This window comes from Electrona antarctica, assembly GCF_951216825.1.
Source record: "Electrona antarctica genome assembly, chromosome: 10".
Classification (NCBI taxonomy): domain Eukaryota; kingdom Metazoa; phylum Chordata; class Actinopteri; order Myctophiformes; family Myctophidae; genus Electrona; species Electrona antarctica.
Genome location: NC_136791.1, coordinates 36,189,081 through 36,201,301, shown reverse-complemented (window position 1 = coordinate 36,201,301; position 12,221 = coordinate 36,189,081). Strand labels below are relative to the sequence as shown.

General features: G+C 42.0%; 2 protein-coding genes across 2 annotated transcripts in view; one reads left to right on the top strand and one right to left on the bottom strand.

Annotated features, from left to right (window-relative positions):
• Positions 1-12,221, top strand: part of hhat (hedgehog acyltransferase) — a 428,216-nt gene that overhangs the window by 295,890 nt on the left and 120,105 nt on the right. The window lies entirely within an intron of this gene.
• LOC306930825 (cilia- and flagella-associated protein 20-like) lies at positions 9,316-10,107 on the bottom strand (the record flags this gene model as incomplete). The annotated part of the gene is made up of 1 exon (XM_079511921.1): positions 9,316-10,107. The coding sequence occupies one exon, from the start codon at positions 10,105-10,107 to the stop codon at positions 9,316-9,318; it is 792 nt and encodes a 263-aa protein (XP_079368047.1).

The window sequence follows — 12,221 nt, the reverse complement described above, 5'->3', positions numbered from 1 at the left end:
CCAGAAGGGCACTTTTTCTAGTTTATTATTGGGTTACAGTCCAGTCCATCCCAACGGGTATTAATGCATGGACCTCATGGAAATTGGCTTATTCTTAAAGGACTACCCACTGTTATGTTGTTGTTGATTCACAGCTTTTTATTATTATTATTATTATAATTTTTATCCCACAATTTTTGCAACCCAGTTTATTCTCCCAGTGCCAATTATCTAATGTAATCCTGGGCGCTACACTTCCTCTGCAGCGGACTGACCTCATGCCTCCTTCTATGTATGAGGAGTCCAAGCTGCTTCTTTTCACCTGACAGGGGGGATTTTCCCCTCCATCAGGGGGAGGTAGTTTAGAGACCAGGATTACTGCATGTTTTTGTGAGGGTACCTACTCTAGAGCTAAACATGCCTGACCTACAGTATGGCCCTGGCCTAGAGTACTAGTGCTGGTTTCTGCTAATCTGCCAGTATGGCTGGTTTGTAAGAGACCTGCACTGGTGTCAGGAATTGAATGTTTTGGAATGTCATTGACAAAACTACAATATGTGTTATTATTAGGCTGACCACAGTGGTTTACCCCAATGCCCCCCAGACATGCCTCAATCTGTACACACATTCTTATGTCCAACTGCCAGATTAACTGCGTGCCAGTCTGAAAGCCTTTTGCCATGAGTTTGCTCACACATCCTGCATGCACTAAATCTGGAACACTGAATTTGTATTGTAAGGCAAATCCAAATAACCATGGCCAGTTTCCCAGCTTTGTAGCAACATTTAGCTTGAGGTTATGATATAGACATCATAATTAAATCATAATCAAAATTCACAATTAATCGGGCAAGAGCTGCACATCCTTTTGGGATAAAAACATACCCTGTAGATTCATCATATTCCCCTCTGTGGAATACATGATCTCAAAGAATTAGGGAGGCAAGTACAATCAACAATCTTTAAGCACCAGTTAAAACCCCATATCTTCAATTTGTACTTAACAACTAGTTTGTTTTTGTTTTTAATTCATTGCTCCTTTGTTATTCTTTTGAACTTTTGTACAGTATTTTGCTCAAGCATGTTTTTGTTTCTGTTTTAATCTGTTCCTTTTCTTTATGTACTGCATAGCTCTTTGAGTTGCATTCTTATGTATGAAAAGTGTTACATTTAATATAATTACAATAAATAACCGTTCAATACTGTAATGTGCCAGCCAGAATGCTGTTTACTCCCTTTTCTGTTTTTACTAAACAGCCAGAGAGACGGGGATACCCCTATTATCACACATTATTAGTATGTGTGTGTGTGTGTGTGTGTGTGTGTGTGTGTGTGTGTGTGTGTGTGTGTGTGCGTGCGTGCGTGCGTGCGTGCGTGCGCCCACTCCTAGCAGGCCAAGGAAGAACCTCCACGCTAAATCGGCCTCAATGGTACTACAAGTCCTTTCAGGACTGCTTGGTCCTTTAATAAATCAGTATATAGTTGAAACCCCAAATAATTGAGATGTTGGATTCTGTTAGTGTTACTATTGGGTATGCTAAATAACAGCATCCCAGCACTCAACACTATTGGGGGGGAAATCAAATGCTACAGATTACGGAACGGGCTGCAATGTACGTAGCGCAAATAACCGCCTCTGAGGACAGGGCACGTAATATTTACTATTGGAAAATGGAAATGACAAAAAATACATAATAGCCGTAGACTTAAAATAAATAAATAATAAAAGTTGGGAAAAATCCTCGCCAGTTCAGGGGCCCTGTGGGTTTACATAACCCTCCAACCCTATGCAAATTTCGCCTCTGATTTACAGTAATAACAGTACTCGTAATTAGTTACTTTCCTCTCCCCGTCTTATATAGGAAACACAATTATCAACGCTGTAGTGTTTAGGTAACTTCCAATGATAGCTGCTGCAGCCCAGATCTGCAGCTGTCCTCATAACTCATGGCAGTCAGGATCCACTCGGATGCTCAGAGAAAATGCTGGTGATATTCTAGACACAAAAGATTAAAAAATATATACTTTTTTCAACCCCAGAAGACAATCTATGACCAATTTAGATCATATTAGCTTTGGAGTTTTATTCCATTTAGGAAAACCAGGGAGTATTTGATTATATAACATAAAGTAGCCTGCCCTACTACAGTATCAACAATATATTAGTTGTGTCTGCTACCCCCTCTAGTGGTTCAGGATAGCCTAAATACAAGCAAGCTTTTTATTATTATTCTAATAATTAAGGAAAAATCCCGAAGGGCCTATGGTCCCTTATTGTATTTGTATGTTTTTTGAAGGGTCAAGCCCAAAGGGCCTATGGTCAGTGGTCACTCATTGTATTTGTATGTTTTTTGAAGGGTCAAGCCCAAAGGGCCTATGGTCAGTGGTCACTCATTGTATTTGTATGTTTTTTTCTTCTTCTTCTTGTTCTTTATCCCTTGACTCCTTCAAAACCGCTCTCAAAGGGCACCTACGGATGGCTGCAATTCGAAACTGGCCCCTGTAAAATCGAAATCCCTCAAACACGGACGCAAGGACAACACAAGAGACGGTCGCGGCCACACAGCCAACTCAAGGTATGGCCACTGAGCCGACTTGGGGACCCAACGCAAGGACAACACAAGAGACGGTCACGGCCACACAGCCAACTCAAGGTACGGCCACGGAGCCGACTTGGGGACCCAACGCAGCTCCTCCAAGGAAAACAAACAAATGAACGGAGCTGAACGTGAATCCCCCCCACCGCCCACCCCTTTTTTTCCCCTCACTGTATATGTTTCTTTTCCCTTTTTACCTCCATTATGATGAATTCCTGTTCTGTTCTTTGTCTATATAGAAGTGTCTATTTGTACGTCTCTAAATGTTTTTGATGAATTGAACATGGTGGACCCTATTGGAAACAAGTGTAATGCTTAATTGGGTCGTCCACTCACAGTTAACAGCCTTTGTATTGAGTTTGTGCTTGAAATGTACTGTAATTCTGCAAACTGTTAATACATATTTCAATCAATCAATCAATATCTTCTTCTTCTACCGCCAAATATTGCAGTTCTGGCTTAACCGTGCAGTCGGCTTTTGTGAAATTTGGCAATATGGTAGAGCCTCACCGTGGCGTAAATATCGACAGCGCAACCGGTGCGATGCACCGGGCCCAGCGCCCCCAAGGGGCCCATGAAGGGGAAGAAAAAGAGAAAAAAAAGAGTCAGGACGACGGTGAAAACCTGGTTTCAGGGGCTATCGGTCGCAGGAAGAGTAACACCAAGGATTCGTCAGTGATGTCACTGACTGCTGGTTTATAAACAGCTTCAAGTTCATACTACTTCCGTGTTGCATAACAGTGACATCACTCTCTACTCCTTCTTGGTATTTTTACCACCTTGTTTCAACGTGTGTGTTTGTGTTCATGCGCTGCCTGTCAGCAGCACAACATAGCTCAGCTGTAGCCTATTCTGTCACGTTTGGTCGTGCTAATGAAACACTAGATGGGATTATTATGTCATGTCAGCACTATCAGAAGATGTAACCCAGGTAAAGTAATGTCACTCTGCAAGTTTAACTAAAGTTTTTTCCATCTGTCCAAAGTAATTTCTGATAGCCTGCAGGCTGCAGCCCTGCAGTCCTACAGATACACAGATACAGAATGATTGAAAGTGAAACATGCAAATTGATTTGCATCATTTCACATTGCATCGCATGCATCGCATCGCCCCCCCCCCCCCCCCCCCCCCCAGCACATTATTAGTATTATTATTATATTTTAGGGGCCCACACAAAATATTTGCACCGGGGCCCACTGCCAGGTAGTTTCGCCACTAGGTATAGAGGGCCACGACCAATGGCCAAAGGATGGAGCTATAGCACTACATTGAAAATGCAAACTTTGAACAGGCGTAGCTCAAGAACCGTTTGACTGTCAGCAATAAAACATCATACGCATACAGCCATCAGCCGTACAACCATGGGGTCTCTTTTTTCCAGGGATGCACCGAAAATTCGGACACCGAAAATATTCGGCCGAAAATGGCTAAAAATGCATTTTCGGCCTATTCGGTTTCGGCTCAAATAGGCCGAAAAAATATCACCGAATAGTCAAAACTAGAGCCCGACCGATCCTACAGTCCATCCTGCACATATCACTCTCTCGGTTCTGCACCGCTGTACTGGAGAAGTATATCACTCTGTCGGGTGCGCAGCGCAACTACCCCCCCCCCCCCCCCCCCCACACACACACACACACACAAACGCACACACACGACACACCTCTCTACACTACAGAGTGAGAGAGAGAGAGAGAGAGAGGGGGGGGGGGGGGGAGAGAGAGAGAGCGCGCGCGCAAACTCCTTACTCCTCGATTGTCTTACTAACCGTTGTCTCAAATTGACCAGCAAAACTATAATCCTTGTGTGAGTGAGTGTCTTATATATATACTCTATGGTGAGTGTCCTTGTTCCAAATTGATTGGAAGTCATGTGCATATTGGTTGCCAGCAGGCACGTGGCAGCAGCAGCTAAATTAGACGGTGAGCCTGTACCCACTCTATGGCCTGTACATTTCACCCTAAAACTTGACCGCATAGGCAATGAAGACGACAAGACCATTAATTAATGACAGCTGTGAGCCTGTGTGTGACTGTCACTGTGTGGGGCAGGCTAATCCTTCCTTATAGTGAGGGACTACAGGGAGCAGGGACAACTATTATATTTTACATCCTCAACATTGAGGTGTGCTAATACTACAGATTATAATATAAATATTATTATTATTTATTTTTAACATTGAAAACCTATTTACATCACTGACTTTAGGGGTACATAATAATAATAACTAGAACTGCACTCTGTCGAGTGCCTACTTGCTTGTTGCACACAAGTAGGCCATAAATAGCCTACTAGTGCGCAAGCAGAGCGCGCAAGTACTGTCGACCGTCAGGGTATAACTGGTATAGGTAGCTTTCAATGATCACTAGCTCTCAATGATGACGTAATAAAGATGTGGATTAAAGGACCCAATGCCAGAATGTAATTGGTTTTTGATGGTAACGTAATGACGATATATTTTAGTGTCGGGAAGATTAAAGGACCCAATGCCAGAATGTAATTGTTTTTTGATGGTGACGTAATGACGATATGTTTTAGTGTCGGGAAGATTAGAGGTAATGTTCCTATGTATATGTATATGTCATTTGTAAGTTGATTAGCGGTATACTGTGGTTACTCTTGATGCGTATGCACCGTCCCAGCAAATTACGTCAGGGTATAACTGGTATAGGTAGCTTTCAATGATCACTAGCTCTCAATGATGACGTAATAAAGATGTGGATTAAAGGACCATTCAATGCAAGAATGTAATTGGTTTTTGATGGTGACGTAATGACGATATGTTTTAGTGTCGGGAAGATTAGAGGTAATGTTCCTATGTATATGTATATGTAATTTGTAAGTTGATTAGAGGTATACTGTGGTTACTCTTGGTGGGTATGCACCGTCCCAGCAAATTACGTCAGGGTATAACTGGTATAGGTAGCTCTCAATGATCACTAGCTCTCAATGATGACGTAATAAAGATGTGGATTAAAGGACCCAATGCCAGAATGTAATTGGTTTTTGATGGTGACGTAATGACGATATGTTTTAGTGTCGGGAAGATTAGAGGTAATGTTCCTATGTATATGTATATGTAATTTGTAAGTTGATTAGAGGTATACTGTGGTTACTCTTGGTGCGTATGCACCGTCCCAGCAAATTACGTCAGGGTATAACTAGCTCTCAATGATCACTAGCTCTCAATGATGACGTAATAAAGATGTGGATTAAAGGACCCAATGCCAGAATGTAATTGGTTTTTGATGGTGACGTAATGACGATATGTTTTAGTGTCGGGAAGATTAGAGGTAATGTTCCTATGTATATGTAATTTGTAAGTTGATTAGCAGTATACTGTGGTTACTCTTCATGCGTATGCACCGTCCCAGCAAATTACGTCAGGGTATAACTGGTATAGGTAGCTTTCAATGATCACTAGCTCTCAATGATGACGTAATAAAGATGTGGATTAAAGGACCCAATGCCAGAATGTAATTGGTTTTTGATGGTGACGTAATGACGATATGTTTTAGTGTCGGGAAGATTAGAGGTAATGTTCCTATGTATATGTAATTTGTAAGTTGATTAGCAGTATACTGTGGTTACTCTTCATGCGTATGCACCGTCCCAGCAAATTACGTCAGGGTATAACTGGTATAGGTAGCTTTCAATGATCACTAGCTCTCAATGATGACGTAATAAAGATGTGGATTAAAGACCATTCAATGCCAGAATGTAATTGGTTTTTGATGGTGACGTAATGACGATATGTTTTAGTGTCGGGAAGATTAGAGGTAATGTTCCTATGTATATGTATATGTAATTTGTAAGTTGATTAGAGGTATACTGTGGTTACTCTTGGTGCGTATGCACCGTCCCAGCAAATTACGTCAGGGTATATCTGATATAGCTAGCTCAGTAGTCAGTAGTCATTACGTCATTTGCTGGGACGGTGCATACGCATCGTCTGGCGAAACTAGTACTTGCGCTCTCTGCTTGCGCAAGTAATAATTAACCAATTAACCATAGTATTAACAGGTTACCATTTCTATAAGGTTTACAGGTTAAACCACAAAAACCCCTCATTGAATTTAAATGTATACAAAAGGCATTTGTACATTATTTGCTATTTAGAGATATGCTGTGTATTTCAGCCTTGTGTATTTCAGCCACAACAAACAATATTAATAGTATGACTGCTCTATTATTTGACGCCTATCCTACATACAAAAAAAAAATCACACCTGTGTGAAGTGAGGGGCGCTAATATATTAAAGTCTAACTCATGTTGATTAGGTGATGTAATGGTGATTATGATGTAACATGTCTATTTGCTCAGATACTATGACATAAAATTGTCAATGAGAATTAAATATTTTTGTAGGACGGAAATCTACACTAATAGCTGAATATAGGAGGGCATATATAGGGGTGCATTTCATTTTGAAAAAAAATGCCTTATGTGCCAAAACATTTTATTTAAATGTATTCAATGTATTCTATTGTTAACTTGAATTAAAAAAAACTTATTTTGAAGTTTAGAAGTATTTACAATGTATTTTTTATTATTTTAATTGATTACTAAACATCGGTCCAAAACATCGGCATCGTATCGGCATCGGTGGTGTAGGTCTCCATTGTCTGGAATTTTTGTGTTTATTATTTAAGTTGCCATAATCATGTCTTTTGCCATAATCAGGTAGCTTTACAACAAAGATGTATTAGGCTATTCGGTATTCGGCCAACTGTTTCCTATATTCGGTATTCGGTTTCGGCCAAGAATTTCCCTTTCGGTGCATCCCTACTTTTTTCCACAAATACATTTACACATAGTATGACAGATGTATGCAGACATTTTCTGTCCTGACGTCACTCGCTCATCCCCTCGATTCCCCTGGTTCACAGAAGTATGGAGAATAACATGGGGTCATCTTAAAATCGTTTCATATAAGCATTGTGGTCCAAAAATAAACAAGCTGTCTCAGCGTTATTGTCAGGGAGGTGTCTCTGTATCCTTTGCAACAGTCAGTCACTCATATATGATACAGTCTGCTTCTAGCGAAAATGTAACTAATTCAGTAGCAGTAACAATAGCGTTTTCTCTCAGTCGATTTGATTCTTCATATCCATATGAGTGAAGCGGCCGAGACGACATGTTTATTTTTCAAACAGTACTTATATGAGGCGATCTAAAATCCCCCTATGGGGATTACAATGCAAATAAAAAGTACATGAACCCGTGGATTTGCGCCCTCTACCGATATTGACTTCAGACTTCGGTGCTCTATTGTTGTTACACTGTAGAAGAGAGTATAATAAAGCCAAGAATTTTACTCTTGTGAACCAGTGTATAGGTCAGGAGATGACAGATGTACATGCCCAATGCCCATTCCTAGCCTGGCATGGTCAGACTAAAATCACTGCGTAGCCATAGATATTAAGTCAAACACTGAGGACCACCAGACCAACCTCCAGGTCTTTTTTGTTTTTTTAACTTTCTTCTTTTTTAACTTTTTCTTTTTTGAGGGGCGATAGCCCCGCCTATATATACAGGTTTAATGTTTGTCTTTAGTTCAATGTTTGTTTTGTAAACGCATTGACAATGAAGGGAAAATTTACGTCATAACATGTCATTTACGTCATATTGTCTTAATGGCGTTTAATTTTTGTGTTCTGAACTGCTCACCGAGTCACTCAGTTCCTCTCCTCCCTAGGTGGACCCTAAAGTTGAAGAAGAACATACGCTTCGCCAAGAAGTACAATAGGCCTGGAGGTGGTGGACCGCCTGGACCGCCTCGTAGACCGGGAGGCATACTATGGTCTGACGGAGCATTGGTTCGACATGCGTCCGCACCTCGGACTAGCGCCTGCTCCCGTGCTTGCGGTTATGGTTAGGTTAGGGGTTAGGGGTATCGGATCAATGAATCGTCGGACCAAACACATGTAACCTCGTAGACCTCGTTGTGGTGGAAAGACAACGACAGCTTTTGTGTTCGACGATCTGTCAAAGTTCCATGAAGGAGGGATAAATTGTCTAACGACTAACTAGACTTGGATTGAGTTGAGCTTTTCTTTACACTTGCGTTGTCGCGCCCCCTCTTGAGCAGACTTGTCGTTGATACAGGCGACAATGTCTGCGTTGTCTGCGTTAATCGATGCCTGTCTGAAAGTAGCTTCAAGGTCCTTTCAGATGAGCAGCCTAGTAATTCATTTTGAGACCTGCGTTATCTTTCTGTACGCGCAGAGAAGTCGAGGGGCGACAACCTAAGCGTATTTATGAGGGCGCAGTCCCATGAAATTGTCACGCGCGTGATCGTTTCGTGTACACGCCCGCGACCGACTAGACCTGGATTCTGTTGAGCTTTTTACGCTTGCGTTGTCGCGTCCCTCATGAGCAGACCTGTAGCAGACCTGCCGTTGATTCTGGCGACGTCTGCCTTAACCGATGCACGTCTGAAAGTACCTTTATAAAAATGTGTGTGTAAACAAACATTGTCCTAACACAAACATTGAATGCCATTGATAATGAACAGCCGGTTTTGAGTTTTTGTCCCAACACAAACATTGAATGTCATTGACAATGAATGGCCAGTTTTGAGGGTTTGTGTAAACACACAAAATTACATAAACACAAACATTGAAGTGCCCCTCACTTCACACGGGTGTGAGTCATCTGACCTGCTTCTGATGCTTTTGGAGTCTTCCATTCTCTGCCTTCTTGACTTTTGATCCCTGGGGCATGAGGCGCTTGAACTTATTCCTCAGATTCTGTCTCACTCTCACCCCCTTGCAGCTGATCCAATGGCGGCTGATCGTGGGGATCAGACTCTCCATCCGAGTCCTCTGCCTCTGAGTCCTGGGGTATGTTTAGGGTTAAACCGAAACCTAAATCTGTGCCTGGCGTCTTTGCCTCAGATTTCTTTTTGCCCTTCTTCTCCACAGGTTTGCTAATAATCGGCTTTGGCCTTGGCTTCAGCTTTTTCTCAAGGGGGAGATATAGTTTAAACTCATCTGGAAGCTCAGCTTCTGTGTACAGCCTGTCTGAGAAATACACCCTCCTCACACGACAGTTAGCATGGATCTGTACGCTTAGCGTTTCAGCGTAGTTGGTACCGTAGGACTTCTGGGTGAAGTCTATCAGATTGAACTGAATCTGATTCCAGCCGTCATCCAGCTCCATGGGCATGGTACAGAGGAACGGCGTCACCCGTGACATGGTCTGGTAGTTGCTCGCCCGAAACCGGCGGCGTACATTTCTATGGTCCATTATCTGGATTTCAAAGCTGAAATACTTATTGAGGTTCTTGACGACAAAGATCAGATAGGGAAGTTTGATGCCCAGCCTCTTTGTGGGGTCTCCAGGACATGTTATATATGTGGTACTGACATTGGTCCCCACTACCTCCACGACAAGTGAACGGATGTCATCGTCTACAATTCTTTTGACGTGACCATAACTGGTCTTTTTAGCCCAAAATTGAAGAGGATTGCTGCCTACACTATATAAGATGGACAATAACCCACTTTGAAATGTGGGCCTATACATTTCTTTCTATGTGCCTAGTATTGTGCTAAGCATTTGCTGTTAGAGTTCAGAATTGCTGGTATCGATAGGTTTATTGGGAACTGCAGGATGTAATTATATAGGCCTGGGTGTGACGTAACACAAATGCATAAATTCTTTCCCAAATATGGACTCCCAGTCAGCCTACAATGCAGACGCAGCGCCAGTGGTGGAAAAAGAACTACAGTTCTTATTCTTAACCTAAGTAAAAGTATCATACTGCAATGTAGGTATACTCTGTTAGTAGAAGTCCCATATTAAACTTTTACTAGAGTTAAAGTACAAAAGTATCAAAATATACTTATAACACAGTAGTGCCTAATCTTGCAGAGCTTTTCTCCCTCTCTCAGGTAAATGTATCCATGGTGGCTCATTTGATCAGACCAGCAAACAGGACCCAATTGGGGGTATCAATAAGGATGCCATTTTGGCCAGTCATGGCTACCTCCATACAGCGGCTAATCTAGCGGAGGTACTGGAGGATATCAGAGTGGCTGTTGGTGACAAGAGCTTCCTACGGTAAGATTTCTTTAATTTGAGCTACTTTTCATCCACAAAAACAACACATTACAATAAAGATTAGGCAGTTCCAATGGCCATAGATCAGTGGTTCCCACACTTTTTCATGTCAAGGACCCCCAAATTGACACTAATTAGCCTGCGTACCCCCCATTTGAAAAGGTGTGCCAAGGACCCCCATAACAGAAGATTTTTACGGCTCTAGCAGTGATTTTCAACCATTTTCACCCCTAGTTTGATATGCATTATGCTACGGACCCCCATTTAATGGCATTTCTATCTCTGGTACCCCAATTTATATTGTAAAACCACTGTTAATTTAACTCTGAGAGTGTACGAATGGAACCAAATGGAACCATTTGGTTCCATTTGTACACTCTCTGAGTTACAGACCCATAAGGGTCCATTTGGTTCCAAACTATCATTTAGTTGGGGTCCCCCCTGGAACTCCCTCAAGTACCCCTGGGGGTCCCCGGACCCCACTTTGGGAACCACTGCCATAGATGACAGATGTATGCAGACATTTTAGCAAAAAATGTAGAGACAGTCTGACTTCCACTCTCTTGCTTTCCCAGACTTATGGGCCTTTCCCAGGCTTGTGTTTTGTTTTGTCATTGACACGACACCACCCACTGAGCAATAGCCGGCTATTAGACGTGCGTCTAAAAATGGGATAAAAACCGTCTAACATTTTTTAGTCTATTCTTAGATTAGACGTTGATTAGCGGTTGTTTAAACGTATATACTGTATATAGACCGTCTATATATAGACGTCTAAAAAACTTTCATTTTTAGACGTTTTTTATCGCATTTTTAGACGGCCCTTTAGACGAATATTAGACGTCTATTAGACCAAAAAATGCTCAGTGGGCACAGGCAATATGAGACATGATGACATAGAGGAGGCTAAAGTCGAACTAACGGGAGTCCAGTTAAGGGAACCCAGTTAAGAGCCTTCAGCTTATTGGCTGGTCCCTTTCAACGACCCAGGTATTAGATGTGTGTCTTACTGCAAACATTCATGAGCATGAGCTTAAACATCTTAGCTATCATTTATTTCTAAGATGGACCCCGAGCCAGTGGGAAATAGGACATGGTGCAACTTGTCCAATGGTTCCAGTGGGAATAGGATAGGAGTCATAGGACATATATGGTGCAACTTGTCTAGTGGTTCCAGTGGGAAATGGCAGCTTCCTTACTCGGATTTCGGGAGCTGTAGTTCCAGACTCTATATAGCATTCGAAGATTGTGGAATAGTTGTCTGGCTACACGAGACTAGTGAATCCACTGACGCTGATTAGTCAGGCAATTGGTGAGTGATTGAGTGACAATCAGCTGAGTGTCAGTGTCAATGAGTGTCCAGATTTTAACCCTTTGCTCTCCTTTTCCCCAAGTTGACTTCACAGTTACTGAACAGAGATATTAAGAACTCTCCCATACATGTCTACAGGAAAAAACACTCAACTTCCTCCCCTTCCTGCATTGAGAGAAAATCAGGAAATCTTTACCACACCCTTTAACTACCACAGAAACCTACACCACACAATAGAAAGCATATGGAGGTTTCATAACACATA